Source organism: Hakea prostrata, chromosome 5 (assembly GCF_041222555.1).
Source record: "Hakea prostrata isolate BN-2017 chromosome 5, UWA_Hpros_2, whole genome shotgun sequence".
NCBI lineage: Eukaryota > Viridiplantae > Streptophyta > Magnoliopsida > Proteales > Proteaceae > Hakea > Hakea prostrata.
In genome coordinates, this window is record NC_142604.1 from 45,878,151 (window position 1) to 45,896,128 (window position 17,978).

A 17,978-nucleotide genomic window follows, 5' to 3' on the forward strand; every position below is an offset into this window, starting at 1 on the left:
GTTCACGTCATGAAGCCAAAGAGAACATTACTGTGTGGATACGAGTTTGCTGCGATGGAGCTGTATTTTTAGGGTTGGGACACTTTTCTATATTTTTTATCACTTTATTGGTGTCAATAGAATGGGTAACAGCTCTACTGAAGGGCATGGCTGCAATTCATTAGAAGGCAATTCTTTTATGATTAGTTAAAAATACCAGAAAAGTAAGTAATGAGAATATTGTGTAGTGGAGCTAAAGAGGACAATAATTATTCATCTGAACTGTAGTTATGAGTTTGGTGGGAGTTGTATTTTTGGGGGCAATATTCATGTATCAAAACTTCAAAAGACTGATTCTCTGTCATTTTTTTTTTTTTTTTTTTTTTTCTTCTTTTTTGGGTGGTGTTGGGGGTGGAATGGTGCATAAAAATCAAAGGAGCTGAATCAAAAGGCCACAATGCAGCAAACATCTGCAATCCAATATATAAGAGTACTTTTCAAGGATTGGCATTGTATAATATTATAACAAGAACTAAATAATGAAACAGTCTTACAAGAGAACATACAAACCTCAGGAGCCATCCAGAATGCAGTCCCCTTGCAGGATTTCAAGTCATTTAATTTGATTGCCTAAGAAAGTTCATAACCATGAAATAAGATTAAGGCATTTACATTGCAACCAGATCTATAGATAATGAGAATGCTACTAAAAAAATACCTTGGCTAACCCAAAATCTGCAAGTTTCACAGATCCACTTGTATGCACCAAAATATTAGCACATTTGATATCCCTGCGAGTTGAGACAAAAAGCTCACGATATCATTTAATCTAACCCATATATTATAATAATAATAATAATATAATAAAGAGAGCTACCCTGACCATAACTAACTGGAAGAGGTAACAAGAAACATTTTCCTTACATGTATTGCTAGAAAAACAAGTAACTTCTAAACCACCAGTTCAACCCATTGAAATAATGGGTGAAAAAAGGAAACAGTGAAAAGAAATTCATTGCCTGGCCTCCGAACCTGAAGTACCATTAATGCAAGAGTTGACCATGAACGGAGACACCAGCAGGAGATCTATTGCAAAGGGGATCAATAATGAAGATAAAATTAAATAACTAGAACCTTTTCTTTTCCTCCTATGTTTTACTTTTATATGAAAAGTATAACATAGATAAAGATAAGAGGTGGATATAGAAGAAGAAGAGGGGTAGGGGGATGGGCTATCTCAGCCCAGGGCCTCTCACCCACAGTCATCTCAGCTGATGAACATGGATTTTACTCCATTACTGAGGCTACAAGGCCCCAAAATAATTTCTCCAAAAGTCTTCCCTATTATTTCGATGAAAGGACCTATTTAAAGCTTGGCTAAATCTTTACAAGAAATAGACACTCAAAAAACTGAAAATAGAAACTATTAACCCAGTAAACTATTAAAGTCTTCCCTATTATTTCAACAAAAGGGCCTATTTAAAGCTTGGCTAAATCTTTACAAGAAATAGAAACTCTCTAAACTGAAAATAGAAACTATTAACCCACTAAACTATTAAATTCTTCCCTATTATTTCAACAAAAGGGCCTATTTAAAGCTTGGCTGAATCTTTACAAGAAATAGTAACTCTCTAAACTGAAAATAGAAACTATTAACCCAGAAAACTATTAAAGTCTTCCCTATTATTTCAACAAAAGGGCCTATTTAAAGCTTGGCTGAATCTTTACAAGAAATAGAAACTCTCTAAACTGAAACTAGAAACTATTAACCCAGTAACTACTGACAATAGAATCTGGTGGAAAATAGAGACTAACTAGAATTAGAACTAGGCTTTATAACGCAGCCACGTGCATAAATAACTAAAATAAAAACTACAAAAAATAGAAACCAACCTAAGCTCCTAATCCCTAAGAATAATATCTTCATGTAATCCGATTTTGAGCCCACATCATCCAACCAGGCTGCCTCTTACAGCTGTTGCATCCCACAACCTTGCTGGGGTGAATTTGAGGCTTGTTCCTATGAGTATATATGAGATTTTGATCAACATCAACCATCTTCATATCTGGGGTTCTGGCTTCTAGCAAAATGGTTTCAAGAGATTTTTCTGCAGCAAGGTGGAGGTAGTCAAGAAGAAATCTAGACTTTCAAGCTTGTTGAAAGCCTTCTGAAATCAATCTGTATCACTTCAGTCACCATGACTTGAAGCTTCCTTAGATATCACATGAAGAAACACAAAGATCTTGACCACAGCAAACAAATATGACTTAAAGAAACTCATCTCCACATATAGAGTTGCATTCAACCTCTACTCGTAGCAAGCAATTCTTGAAGGGTGATAGGTAGCCAACATTAAAGGAAAGTTACACTCCCTATGGGAAAAAAAAAGCACTTTATTACCCTAGATAAGAGGTAACTTTTCTGTCTACAAAAACATCAGAGTCAGCATATATGAGCTTCAACCTACCTATCTGCTTACATAAGAGATAATTTAGATTTTTGCCTGTGAAGGATTGTGGCCCAATCCTTGCATGATTTGATCATGGTGGTGATCAACGTACGGTGTTTCTGCAACCATGCAAGAAGAGTGTGTCTGACCTCGAGGAGATCATTGAGTGAGGTTGTTTCCCCAACCCTGCACAGAGATTGTGTTACTGAAATTCCAAGCCGCTGGGGGCTTTGGAAGTGGACATAGCACATAGGACAGTGTTAAGGCCATGCTAAACCACAACAAATTGGTGTTGCACCCATGGTGGGAGATCTCGCGAGATATCTCGTTTTTTTGGCTTGGCGAGACGAGATGGAGGGCGAGAGCAGCGAGTTGGAATATCTCGCTCGAGATCTCGCCATGTCTCACCATATCTCGCTATATCTAGCCATATTTCGCCATATCTCGCCCTGGATCTCGCTGGAACTCTCAATTTTTTCTTTTTTTTTGTGGATTTTGGCTGAATTTTCACTTGCAACTACTCTTAACACATCTACAACAAGGAAGATCAATCATTCTCTACTTGACTTATGAATTTATAATTTAATGACTTATATAGAACTTCTAATGGTTGTATAATTATTTTATTCTTGAAAATTGAGATTGAGATTGTAATACTCATATGGATGGAATTTTATAACATTTAAGTTAGTTGATGCATTTGAATATTTGATATACTTGTTTTTCATTTATATGCCTTAAAGGTTCTATATTACATGTTGTATAACATTGCATTCCCTAATCCTACTACATTTCGGTTTCACACTATGGGTAGACTTAGAAATCATACATAGGGTTGTTTGTAACAAATCCAAGGCCACCAACGTGTTCAAAATGCCTTAAATAAGTTAAATACCAAGTTTCAACCCAATTGGAACTCTAAAACCCACCGAGTTGACGCCAAAAAGTTGTATATCTCGACCGAGATCTCACCGAGATGGTCGAGATCTCTCTTTTTCAAGGTGGCGAGATCTCGAGAGAGAGCGAGATCTTCTACCATGGTACTTGCACTTGCACCCTCTATTCTTCTTTTATTTCTGTATCTCCTCTATTTATCATGCAATTACTTAAGTAGCCATTAGCGTTTTAAGATTGTATTATAAGAAATCAAGTTGGGTTAACTTTCTGCACGACCCAATTCACCCCTCCCCTAAGATTACAGTTCAGATTCTGAATAACGTGAAAATATTTTGTAGCCACAAAATCTTTATTAGTAATGAACTAATGATGAAATTCAATATACAGTATGTTAACAAACAACAAGTAACATCTGCAGAAATTAATTCAGGACCCACCACTGCCTATTCAACATGTACCTTCCAATTCAAACAGATGGCACACAAACAAAAAAAATGTAATGAACACTCCTCAAGCAACTAAAACTAATACATGATGCATTTCCATGCTGCAGATGCACGTAGAAATATTTCTACTACTAAGAGTTCTCTACAGTTGTTATTTTTTTCTAGAAAAGTTAGACACAGTTCTTATTTCTTTCTTAAATGCAGATGGACCTGAATAACTCCAGTAGTTTAAAAAAAAAACTTTTATTTCTTCCTATATCCTGAACCATACTACAACATGATGGGGGGGGGGGGGAGGTAACAAAAGTCTATATTCTGCCACTGCCAGGCCTATCAAAAATTAATGGTAGAGATCCATTATCATGGACATGGAGGCCTGTAAAGTATTTTAATGTATCAAACCAATCATTACAATACCAACTGCAATAAGTAGGCCAATCTAGGACAGAATATTCAGCTTTCCAAACTTTACAGCACGCCGTAAAGAACAGATATTGAAGCAAGGAATAAAAACCAGCCACCAAAGCATGGTTCCCTGGGATAAATCTAACCTATTCCTCTCAGAAAAGGAAATTTTGAGAAACATTTGAGAAACAAAGGCAGATAATCTGACCGTAACATCCTACAGACATACTTATTGTTATCAATGGCATAATCAAGCACCGTATACATATTTCCATGTGTTACAACAACTCACACAAAATAAGAAAAATTTAAGTATGTAACACAGTATCTAAACAAAAGAACATAAAGTGCTGCAGGCTTCTGCACAAGCAGTGTCTTGAGGGGCAATTTTCCTACACAAAAGCCTAAATAAAAAAGAAAAACATCTTGAGGATTATTACTGAAAGAACAAGCAACAATGATTTAATACTTCTAACCAAAATAAATCATTTAAAATAAGTCAAAAAGTCCAGTTGCAACACCTGTGAACAACATTTTGATCGTGAAGATACTTCAAACCATTCAGGATCTGCCTCGTGTAGGCTGAAACTTGGGAGTCTCCAAGATGATACTTTCGATATACATCTACTAGAGAACCTTTTACAAGCTCCAGAAATATGTATAGTTTTCCTTCTTGCTGCAAAAGTCATCATGGAAAAACATATATAATAAATATGCAGCACAAGCCTCATAATCCACTAGTTGTATACAACAGAGCAACAAAATATATAAGACCTACAAAGATACTAGTGTTAAGACCCTGGTTGCCTTAGCTGAATCACACCACGCTCACAAGCACACACACACCACGTTCACAGCATAAGCAAGCAATAGAGAGTAGAATAGAAGACTAAAAAGGATTCTTTCAATAACAGCAAGGATGCATTACAAGGGACTAAGTGTTAACACCTGAACAACCTGATGTAACCAGCCAGGGGCATTCCAGGAAGGCTTAAAAAAGAGCCCAGGACAGCAGCCATCTTGTAGCATTATCCAGGGGAGCCAAACTATACCAGGGTTATTTTCATCATTTCCCCTAGTTCGAGTCCCGGTCAGTTTGCTCAGTCTAGAATATTGTGGAGAGTCCTTATTTGTTCTTGTCTTGTTAATTGAAGTCCTATTAGTCAAGTTCTAAAAGAGTTTCAGTCTAAGTAGAAGTCCCTTGGTTGTTAGTTTGGGACTCTTCAGTTTGTTGTTGTCCAAGAAGAATTCGCTTGTAGTAGGTTATAAATACAGATCTAGGCTTTTAACTCAAATCAACTGATTGATTAATAAAATTATGAACAAGAGTTGCAGCCATGACTTGCATGGAGGAGCTCCAGGGTTTCCTCAAGCTGCAGCACCTAGAAGTAGTGATTTTCTTCATCAAGTTTTCAATCCCGGCAGTGAATAACATGTAAACATCATCCCTAGCCCCTCCCTTCCTCTATTCCCGTCTCCTATCTTCCCTTTTCTCCCCTAAAAGCTTGCGGCACTCGGAGATTTTCTCCAAACCCTAGAAAGCCATTACTCCTTATTCCCTCCCCTAGCCTTCGACCTTAACTGGAGCCCAAACCCTAAGATCTAAACCCTAGTTTTAACCTTCACCTGAAATTACACTAGAATTCAATTCTGCTATTAGAAACAGTAAAAACAGAATTGAAATCACTTCAAATTCAGCCTCAGCAGAACCTATTAGACCCCTACAGCAACCCTAAAACATTCCCTAAGCCCTGGTTATCCAACCGCAGGGTCTAGAAGTTCCTCCGATTGCTGCAGGCCTCTAAAACCCTAACTCAGTTGCTGCCTTGTTGAATTTCACCAAAAACCCTAATTGCAGAATTCTAACAACCATAAAATGCTGCTGAAACCTAATCTAAGATCCTAAAGACTGGCCCAGAACTCCTGCGTTACTTCACACCCTTTCCTTACTACCTATCGGAGAGCCAAGCTCTCCCACAGCAAGCACAGCTTGCCCTATTACTCACTTCTCACCTATCATTATTTTCCCCACTGCCCCTTACCATCAATATAACAGTGACCTTTCTAACTACCTGCCTCTCATTCTCCACTCCTTTTCACATGGACCACATTTCCTGCAAAATACCAGACCTGCTCTTGTTTGCATGGGTGTGACATGGAATAAATTTCGATCAAAGCCCTCAAAATTTCCATCGAAATGCCTACATTTTTTAAAATCAAAATGAAACTAGGCAAATTTCATCCCGGTACAATGTTTCAAAATTTCGACCGAAACTGGTCGAAAACTGTTTCGATCCATTTCTTTTATATAACTCACTGCTTTCAGTCGAAACCTATGATATTTTCCAAGTTTCAACCATATCCGCCTCTATTTCCCAGCTAGGTTTCGACACTCCAACTTGTTTTTCCTTAGTTTTTGTTCATTTCTATCCCATTTTCACTTAATTTCCACAACTCCTTTGCCTTTCCACAACAGCTATTCATGGGCCCCGTGCCCGTTGGCGACAGAATGTGAAGTATGAGCCTTACCCAATAGTTCCAAACTTTTCATCTTTTTATTTTTGTTTTGTTCACGCCTTAAATGATCATGTATTGCTTTCAAATTAATATATGTATAATCTAGGACTATGATCTATGATTTGTGTTGTTAGAACTTTTTTTATTTTTTTTTATTTTTTTTTTTTTTAAAATTATGTATTTTGAAAAAACACATATGTATACATAATGTATGGGCTTGAACTTAATATATGTGAGACACCATCACTCGATTTAGTTAGTCAATTTTTTTTGTTGACTTGTTGTTTATGTAACCATTCTATCAACAATTCATGTATAATGATGATTCTATGCATATATGCAATTCATAGTATACTTGAATGACAACTTCTCAGTGGATTTTTTTAGCAAACTACTACTTTCATTGTGTTTATTATGCTTTAAATCGATAGGAGGCAAGAAATCAGATGAAATGGACGCCATATATGCCCCGAAACCTCAGTCAAAACCTTGCTCAAAATGTACCAGGTTTCGACCGAAATCTCAAGATTTCAGCTTTTGACCAAGTCAAAAACCAGCTTTGGAACTGAAACCTCACTCCTTGGGTGTGGCCAAGGTTGTGAAGGCAGCAAGGCGACCAAAGCGATTGGGGCTCCACCTAAGCGATAAGGCGACAAAGCGGCGCCTAGGTGGCAATAAGGCGACCAAAGCTGTTGGGTCAAAATTATTCAATATAACTATTTTTAGACTACTTTTTAATATTACTTTCTATAATAAGCTAAACAAACATTCAATAGTCACATTCATCAAAAAAAGAAAGCATTTAAGAATCATAATTTTGAAAATTTATCCAAAAAAAGAACACAAACATAAGTTCATCTCATCAAGCATCATAACAATGACTATGTACTAATAGGGCCAACATGATGAAGTAATAGATCTCATTATTCCGATTTCCAAGTCATTGTCTATTTAATAATTCATTGATTCTCGACGTTGAATATGGCTCGTGCTTCACATTCTGTTGCCTTTGAGTTCCTTTGCAATTTGGGCCTCGATTCTGAAATGACTTAGCTATTAAAATTATATAAGGCTTGTAAAGATAAATTTTGATTTTAAAAAAAAAGTTAAGAAAAAAATATTATGTACAAAATGTAAAAAAAAAATGTTGCTTTAGTGTCTAAGCGACAATAAGGCACACAAGGCGACAAAGCAGCAAAAAAAAGCACGTCAATTAAGCGGTTCTTCAACCGCCTAGGCAGATGCTTTGACAACACTGGGTGTAACTGCTCACCAATCTTCTCTATACACCTGTCCCTACTTCCTTCAGCTGATCTTGTCCCCTATGTGTCCAGCAGCGATGATCCCCTTGTGGCCTCTTCTTTTATTGTGGGCATACACCGAGTCACTAGGGGCTTATCAACATTCCCCTCCTTCAGTTTCCCCTTGTCCTCAAGGTGAATATCATGGAACTGATCGTGCATGTCAGTAAAATTCTACCAAGTGTTTTCACAAGGTGGCTAGTCCCTTCAAAACTCTTTATAGGGAGTAATGAATGGCTAGCAGCTCCTCCAAGGTGAGTTGCAGCTCCTCAATCTTCAGCTAAACATGAAGTGGCTGAGGAGTGACATGTGATCCCACCACCTTCTTCAAATGGGAGACATGAGAAATTGGGTGCACCTTGGAGTCAGCTGGTAGGATAAGCTTGTAGGCCATGGGTCCTATTTGTGCTTCAATTGGCTAGGGTCCATCTGTGGATGAGATTCTTGCGAGGACGTTCAGCCAACTGTTTGAATCTGCAGGGCCGGAGTTTTAGGAAGACTTCTTCTCCTACTTGGCTGCTCACCTCCCGTCGCAGCTGGTTAGTTGAACACGCATCCGATCTTGGGCCAACCTTAAGTAGACTTGTACTCATCCAGTATGTGATCCCAATCACGTAGAAACATGCCAACCTCCTCAACATTGGAGTGACCCCTTCCCATCGTAGCAATGCCAATGGTTCTCAGCTATACAGAACCTGACATGGTTTCATCCTTGTAGCTTGTTAGAAAACAAGCTTTAAACAATCAAAATAGCAGTTGAACTTGAACAAAGAAAAGAGAGAAGAAGAAGAAGAGAAGAGAGATGAACAACTAGTAGAAAAGACCTGTGATTCTTAGCTTAAGAGTCTAGAATCACAGAGCACTTTTATTTATAGCTTCTAATGAATCTAATACAACTTGAGAGACAAGTAATTGTCCTCTAGAAAAAGGAAACAAAATATTACAGCTTTAGTAACTTCCTAACTCCTAAAATAGAAAGTTTTGAAAATAGAAACTACCACCAGAATAGAAACTATACTTTCTAAAAACTCCCAAAACTTATGTAGCAAAACTCCCACATTAGAAATAGAAAATATAATAAAAACAATAGCATAATACTGTTCACGTGAACAAACGTAACGTGAACAGTAACGCGAACAGTAAAACTCCCAAATTTACATATACTTCAACACTCCCCCTCAAGCTGGAGTGTACACAAAGAAAACTTCAGCTTGCACAATAAGAATAAACTTGAAAAGTAGCACCAATCTTGAATCGTGTAGCAATGGCAGATGTCAATAAACACTGAAAAACTTCACCCAGAAGATAATCAACACCACCTTAAAAAAAACTTTAATTCTTCATGTCCAAAGAACCATCCAATAATGAGAACAATCGACGATGTTGAAGACAAACAAAGTCCACAAGTATAGCAGGATCAAAGACACTATCCACATAACGCCGGTAGTAGGGAGCAATTTCCACACTAAATCTTCAAAATTGTAACTTCAAAGTCCATATAAATGCTTCATAAGAAGGCAAGTAGTAGGTAGGTAAAAGGCATTATCCACGTAATGCCGGTAGTAGGGAGAAATATCCACGCTAAATCTTTAAAATTGCAACTCCAATGTCCATATAAATGCTTCACAAGAAGGCAAGTAACATGTAAAGCATGGGTAGGTAAAAGGCAATATTGATTACTATGGACCAAGTAGGTAGGTAAAAGACAGTATAGGTTACTGTGGACCAAGTAGGTAAGGTAGTATGGGTTACTATGGACCAAGTAGGTAGGTAAAATACAGTATGGGTTACTGCGGATCAAGTAGGTAAGGTAAAAGACAATATGGGTTATTGCGGACCAAGTAGGCAAGGAAAAAGACAGTATAGGTTACTGCAGACCAAGTAGGTAAGGTAAAAGATAGTATGGCTTACTGCGGACCAAGTAAGTAAGGTAAAAGACAGTATAGGTTACTGTGGACCAAGTAGGTAAGCTAGTATGGGTTACTACGGACCAAATAGTTAGGTAAAGGACAATATAGGTAAAGACATGTAATGATATCGTTGTAGAATGCCATAAGTTGAGGACAAAGATCTTCATAAATAATATCCATCAACACATCTTGAGTAGATATATAATAAGGTACCATTCTCCCCTTCATATGTAGCATTACACGTGGACAATTAATGATGACCAGTGAAGCAGCCAAAAAGTATGAGCACAAAAGAAACCCAAGAAGGAAAAGTAGCAGCCACAGAGCAGTGTATTATTCACCAATAAAGCTGATCAAGCAGCAGAAAATCGTCTCACATGACAAAGTCTTGTTCACCAAGGGGGGGGGGAATTCTGGACCACCACTAACCCTTTAATAGGGTAGAGGAGCAAATTAGATCAAGAGAAAATTACTGAACCAGCTTGAAATCTCAAAATTGCAGTAGTCGCTGCAGCAATCCACTCAGAAGAAGTGCAATAACACTAGTTGCAGTAGCAGATAATATCAGATCTTGGACCATAGCAACAAACTTCTGCTAGATGTGAAACTCTAACAGATCTTGATATGAAGGAAAAGTAGTTCTTTAGGTCTTTGTAGAAGTATTAGATAAAAAGAAGGCTAAACTTGATTCTGAAATAAACAACGGAAGAAGTAGTAAAGCAAGAAGGTAGCAGCAGAATTTTTCAGAAAAGAGAAATTCAATGAAATAGGGGTACTAGTATACGACTTGCAACTAAACTTATAGTACAAACAATGGAAGACAATACTTAGGTCTTGCAATCCGAATTATGGGCATATCTTTGGTAGTAGCAGCCTCAGTTGAATCAAATAGGTAGACATATCCCCAAAAAGCTTAGGGCCTTTTTTATAGTATTAATACATAGATACTTGGTGCTTCAAAAGTTAAAGAAGGACAGCCATGCACAATTACTGCAGCGAAGGTTGGGCCTGCCCTAGATAAGAAAAAGGAAAAGAAAAGAAGAAGAAAAAAAACAAGGGCGCATGCAAGCCGAGTAGTCTAGTCCTTAGGTTGTCAAGCATAGAAACACCTACTGTAAATCTCCAAGCTCTAATTCATCACCTTAGTCTAGCCATAGTCTACGAGCGACAGGCACTCTTGAACTTGAGGTTAGTACCTAGTACCTACCAATTTGGAAAGTTCCCTCCAAAAGTTACTAGAAGAACCCCTATCTTTGTTGAATAGAATAGACCTAGGGAACCCGTGATTCAACATTCAAGAAGTGCACATACTTGAAGAGTCTATCCATCACAACTAACACGGTTTCTCTTGTGCGGTCTTGGGTAATCCACCCAAGAAATCCATTCTAACAACCTCCGGCACCCTATTTAGAATCGGTAAGGGTTGGAGTAGGCCCACCAGTTTCATAAATTGATGCTTGCTAGTTGCTACACTGGCACGTGTTGAACTCAGCTACTAACTCTCAAACTGTTGTCTTCATATTGACCAAATACACAAACTTGGAGCCGCTTGTATGTCAGAATGAACCCAAACGGCCTCAAATGAAGTAGAGTGGAATTCAGCCAGAAGATTTGGCATCAGCTAGGACCCTCGGGAAGGACCAATCTGCCCTAGTAGAATAATCATGTTCTTCAACTGCTCATTTGGAAATTATTAGGACCCATGAAGTAGAGCTTGAACCACAGCCTAATAACGGTCTGAAGCCCATACTTCTGAATCCAACTCCTGATTATCTTGCAATACTGCTGCCAATAGTGTATAGAGACGAGCATCACCCTCCATTTGTCAAGATGGAGCATCCGCAGCCATGTTCCACTGCCAGACCAATGATCTAGAAATTATAGCCCAACAGCTTCAAAATCCATTTCTTCTGATGCTCTGCTACTATTATTTGTCCAAGAAGTACTTCGAACTCCTTTCATCCGTCCTCACCTTGAGTGCCTCCCAATCAGGTAGTGACGCGACTTCTGGACTATTAGAACAATTGCCATCGATTCCTTCTCATACACTGACTTAATTTGAGCACAAGGGGGCGGACTAGACTCCAAAAAGCAATGGATGGCTCTCCTACATCAGAATGTCTCCCAACCCAACTCTAGATGCATCGGTTTCCACTACAAACCACTTTGAAAAATCTGGCATGGCTAACACCGGTACTGTGGTCATGGCAGCCTTCAGGGCTGAGAAAGCATTACTAACAGAATCATCCAAGTGGAAGGCCTCTTTCTTCAACAGATTTGTAAACGGGGCTGCCTCCTTTCCGAAATCCCTAACAAATCTCTGATAGTAACCCATGAAACCCAAAAAACCCCTTAGTGCTCTGATGTCCTTTGGTCGGGCCCGCTTATCATGCAACATATCTTCTGCAGATCAGCTGTCATCCCCTCTCCCAGGATCACATGTCTCAAGTATCCAATATGGTGACTGCAATCAGACATTTCTTTTGATTGACTACCAAGAAATGTTGAGTCAATAATGCAAAAGTAGTCTGTAGGTGATTCCAGTGATCCTCCATTGACCTGCTAAACACCAAGCGAATGGAATGGTCATGGGATCTGTTGTGGTAGGCCCATGGGCTTGGCGAATAGATTCTTGAACTCGAAAAGAAGCTTCTGCACCTCACCATCTTCAGTTCCCCCCCCCCCACTATAATGTCTATGTCCATGGGCTTCAGCCAGTAGGCCCACTACCCCTCACCTCCAAAATGCTTTCTCTTCCACACGCTTTCATGGATGTCTCTAACCAGAGTAATCCCAAGTCCCTGCATAATTTCACCAATCAAAACTCATCATGTACCAGCGCAGTTGCTATAGATGTCTCCGAGAGTAGACAACCACTTAATCCCCAAAACCACATCCACATTGCCAAGATTGAATGGAAGGAGGTTATGCATAAAGGTGATGCCATCAATCGTGATCAGGATGTTGCGGCAACCAAGGAACGACATTTCGCCGAAAGTCGCCTGTTCGCTACCTGGCGAACCCAACAAACCGGCGAAATCTCGGCGAGATTTCGCCGACGCCGCTGCAACCAGATTTCACCGCTGCAACCAGAAATCTCTTTCTTCTTCTTCTTCTTCTTCTTCTTCTTCTCTGCTCATTCTGTTTCTTTCTCTTTCTGTCTTTTTTTCTTTCTTCTTCTTCTTCTCCTTTCCGGCGAATCTAGCAGCGGCTGCTACAGTGCTACTTCTGTTTCTTTCTCTTTCTCTCTTTCTTTCTTCTGCTTCTTCTTCTCCTTTCCGGCGAAAGTAGCAGCAGCCGCTGCTGCTTGTTTTCTACTTCAACGATCCGGCAGCAACGAAGTTAAAAGGGTTTGACGCAGTAAAGTAAAAAAAAAAATCAAAATCAAAATTTCGCCGGAAAATCGACAAATCTCGCCGAAAAATCATAGTTTCACCGGCGAAATCCTGAAATTTCGATTTCGATTCCTTTTTTATTTCGCCCACCGGCAACCGGGCAAATTTTGCCGAAATATAGTTCTATGGCAGCAACTCTGGCTGACCTCCGACACTCTGGCCAAAACTAACTGCAAAGCGTTCCCTTGTACCTCCAATCCTACAGGTTCGACAAGCCCTTAGGAGATGAAGTTACAGGTCGCACCACATTCAACCAAGATCACCAATAATATAGCTTGCATTCAAGAGCCTAGATGGAAGGGTAAAAAAGTTAAAGAGTAGGATGACTTTAAACTTCAGTATACTAGGGATGAAACTAATAAAAATGGAGTAAGTATAATAGTGGATAAAGACTTTAAGAATGATGTGGTGGACGTTAAAAGAGTAAGTGATAGGATTATTGCTATCAAGCTTGTAATGGAGAAAGAGATTGTAAATATAATTTGTACATATGCACCTCTAGTAGGATTGAATGAAAGTATGAAGTTAGAATTTTGGAAAAATATCGATGGATTAATGCAAGGTATTCGTCAATGAGAAAATATTATTATAGGGGATGATCTAAATTGACATATTGGAAAAGATCAAAGAAGCTATGAGAGTGTTTATGGACGTTATGGTTTTGGAGAGAAGAATAAGTAAGGGATTTCAATTTAGATTTTTTTGTTTCTTTTGATCTATTTATTGTAAATACTTACTTTAAAAAGAGAGAGGAGTATTTAATTACCTTCAAAAGTGGACATCATAGAAGCCAAATAGATTTCTTCCTAACTAGAAAGACTGGTAGATTGTTGTGTAAGGATTGCAAGGTGATACTAGGGGAAAGCTTAACTACACAACATAGAGTTGTGGTGTATGTGTCTAACCCCAAAAACTCATAAAAGATGCAAAGTTAACTATCCTAAGATAAGATGGTGGAACTTTAAAGGAGAATGCTTGAAATCATTCGCTAATGATATAGTCAAATAAGGAAAGTGGGATTTTGAGGGGGACACTAATGAGATGTGGAATGAGATGGCTACGTGTATCAAGAAGGTGGCTAAAGATGTCCAGGTGAATCAATGGAAAGGCTCCATTCTTAGAGAGTTATAGAGAGACTCAGTGGTGGGATAGTGAGGTTCAAGCTACCATTAGGAATAGGAAAGTTAGTTTTAAGACTTGGCAAAGGACTAAGGATGTTGAGGATCTTCAAAGGTATAGGTTGACTAGAAATGAAGGTAAGAAAATTGTGGAAAAAGCAAGGGAGAAGAAGTATGAAGAGTTATATAATAAGTTGTGGACAAAGGAAAGGGAAAAATATATTCAAAAGATAGCTAAAATAAGGGAAAGGAAGAGTAGAGATCTTGACCATGTAGATGTATTAAAAGTGGAGATGGTAGAGTACCAGTATGTGATGAGGACATTAAGAAGAGATGGAAAATCTAATTCTCTAGTCTACTAAACGAGTACACTTCAAGTATCTGTAATTCAAGCAATTACACCATCCACCAAGGCACCAATTTTCGAACATATATGGAGAATTTCGATGTCTAGTAAAAGAAGCACTAAGGAGGATAAAACTAGGCAAGACACAAGGCCCTGATGAAATCACAATAGAAGTATGGAAGAGCTTAGGAACCCACAAGCTAGCTTGGTTGACTAAGTTGTTTATGAGCACCGGGAAAATGCCAAATGAATGGAGGAGAAGCATCGTGGTTCCAATTTACAAAAATAAAGGAGATATTCAAAGATGTAATGACTATAGAAGCATTAAACTAATGAGTTATACCATGAAATTATGGGAGAGAGTAATTAAAACTCATTTGAGACACTTAACCTCAATTACGGAGAACCAGTTTGGGTTTATGCTAGGAAGATCTATAAAATAGACTATTTACCTAATTAAGAGACTTATGGAAATGTATAGAGTGTAGGAAAGACCTTCATATGGTATATTGACCAAGAAAAAACTTATGATAGAGTTCCTAGAGCGTTAATTTAGCAAATACTAGAGAAAAGAAGGGTCACAAGTAAATATATGGACATAATTAAGGATATGTATGATGGTTTAGTGACAAGTGTAAGAACAGTGGGGGGACAAAGTAATGAATTCCCAATTACAATTGCACTACATCAAGGATCAACTTTAAGCCATGTTATTTAAACTTATAATGGATGACTTAACCAAAGACATTCAAGACGAGGTTCCTTAGTGTATGCTTTTTGCTGATGATATTGTGTTGATAGATAAGACTCAAGTAGGGATTAATACCAAGTTAGAATCATGGAGAGTAGCTTCGGAATCAAGAGGCTTTAAACTAAGTAGAACGAAGACAGAATATCTAGTTTGTAACTTTAGTCATGATCGGGCAAACAATGAGGTAGTGAAACTTGACGATAAAGAGATTCCTCAAAGTGATTGTTTTAGGTACCCTGATTCAATCATTATAAAAGAGGTGATATAAAGGATGATGTTTCCCAAATAATGAAAATAGGGTAGATGAAGTGGAGAGGTGCGTCTGCATTCTTGTGTGATTGACATATACCATTAAAGCTTAAAGAAAAATTTTATACGTACAACCAGCTATGATGTACGGTACAGAGTGTTAGGCTGTTAAAAAAAATCATATAGATAAACTCAGTATAGCAGAAACAAGGGTGCTAAGATGCATGAGTGGCAAAACTATGAAGGATAAGATAAGGAATGATCATATTAGTGTTGGTCTAGGAGTTGTTCCCATAAGTGATAAACTATGAGAAAGTCGTTTGAGGTGGCATGGCCACATTCAATGGAGGCCTATAAATTCCCCTATACAGAGAAGTGATATAATCCTAATTGAAAGAACTAGAAGAGCTAAGGGCAGACCTAAGATAATCTTAAGAGAGGTGGTGAGAAAGGATATGCATAGCTTAGGCTTTGTATCTAGCATGGCCACAAACAGAACTGATTAAAGGGCAAGAATCCATATAGCCGATCCTATTTAGTTGGGACAAGGCTTATTGTGTTGTTATTGTTGTTGTTGTTATAGAGAGCAATGAGGAGAAGATTGCAGCCGTGAAGAAATTTTTGGGAACTGAATTTGAGATCAAGGACATAGGGAAGCTTAGATACTTCCTAAGGCTGAAGTTGGCATATTTGGCCGGTGGTGTTTTCCTCTCTCAAAGGAAGCATACTCTGGACCTACAAAAGAAACTAGAATGGGTTGTAAGCCAACAAAAACTCTTATTGAGCCTAACCTACACTTGAATGCAAAAGAAGGAGAACCGGTTGACAAGACAAGTTATCAAAAGTTGGTGGGAAAGTTTATCTATTTATCACATACCAAACTAGAGATCACATCTGTAGTCAGTCTTGTTGGCCAAGATATGCATAATCCCTACTCCTCACTTGGGTGCAATATTTTATTTTTATATCTTGAGGTACTTGAAGGCTACTCCAAGAAAAGGAATTCTAATTTCAGATCATGGACACTTAAAGAATGAGGCATACGCAAATGCAAACTAGGCAAGGTGTCCAGGGGATAGGAGATTCACCTCTGGATATTGTATGTACATAAGAGATAATCTGGTGGCTTGGAGGGAGCAAGAAACAAGTTGCGGTTGCAAGGTCCAGTTCTGAAGCTGAATTTAGAGCAATTGCTCATGGCATTTGTGAGGTACTATGGCTAAAAGGGCTGCTTCAAGAGCTTGGGTCAGATTAAGAGGTTCCTATACAGCTGTATTTAGATAGTAAATCAACAATTAGCATAGCTCACAATCTAGTATAGCATGACAAGACCAAGCATGTGGAGATTGACAGAATTTTATCAGACAAAAAGATTAGGCTGGGCCAATTCGTATCACCTTTGTTACCTCAGATGATCAATGGGCTGATGTGCTTACAAAGAGCTTAAATACCAAAATATTCAGTGATATAATTGGCAAGTTGGGCATGATAAATATCCATGCTCCAACTTGAGGGGGAGTGTTGTAAGGCAATAATAGTAGAAGTTGTTTTATTATTGAGGGTAAAATTGTCTTGTTAGGATTTTCTATTATTCTCTATGTAATATTCCCACTTTAGGAATCTGTTCTATTTTTGGCAAGTTAATAGTATAAATAAAGGCCCTACTGTGTCTCTCAGACACAAGTCAGGATTTCGATAAATCTTTCAACAGTTAGGAGTTCCAGGGATAGGAAAGGTCTAAGGTTAGGTTCGGCTAGGGTTAGGGGTATAGGGTTCGAAGAATAAATCTGAAACCTTGCTGTAACTGAGACTTCAGAACTGAAATTGACAAGTTTAACGGATTCCAGCGTTCACCTAGCTGGAATTAATGCTAATGTTATTCTTGTATAATTTCAGACCTGGCTCAGTAGGTTTTTAGGGATTTGAAATATGGTTTCCCACTTGGAGTATGACTAATTGAGGTAATGGCTGGGCTAGGGTTTAAAGGGGGAAGTAGAGGGTGTGTATGAAAAGCTAATCCTACAAATGTTTGGGTGAGGAGTTGAGTTATCCGATTTTTAGTAAAACTAAGGTTTAGAGTTTCTAGAGGTTGAAGATGAAGTGCAAGAAATTTTCAAACCTAATGGATGAAGGTCTTTTCACGGAACTAAAAGTAGGAATGACTGAGGGGTAGGGGAAGGTGCGATCCTATCAGGGAAGCGAGAGGTTGAATGG

The 17,978-nt window shown here is 38.4% G+C and overlaps 1 protein-coding gene across 1 annotated transcript in view; it reads right to left on the reverse strand.

Annotated features, from left to right (window-relative positions):
* The window catches only part of LOC149016120 (mitogen-activated protein kinase kinase kinase 1-like), a 60,459-nt gene that overhangs the window by 30,293 nt on the left and 12,188 nt on the right, over window positions 1–17,978 (reverse strand). The window contains exons 4-6 of the mRNA XM_089157245.1: window positions 4,699–4,853; window positions 698–770; window positions 550–609 (exon numbers count right to left, since the gene is read on the reverse strand). Of these exons, the coding sequence (XP_089013371.1) occupies window positions 550–609; window positions 698–770; window positions 4,699–4,853 (288 nt within the window). The remainder of the gene's footprint in view (window positions 1–549; window positions 610–697; window positions 771–4,698; window positions 4,854–17,978) is intronic.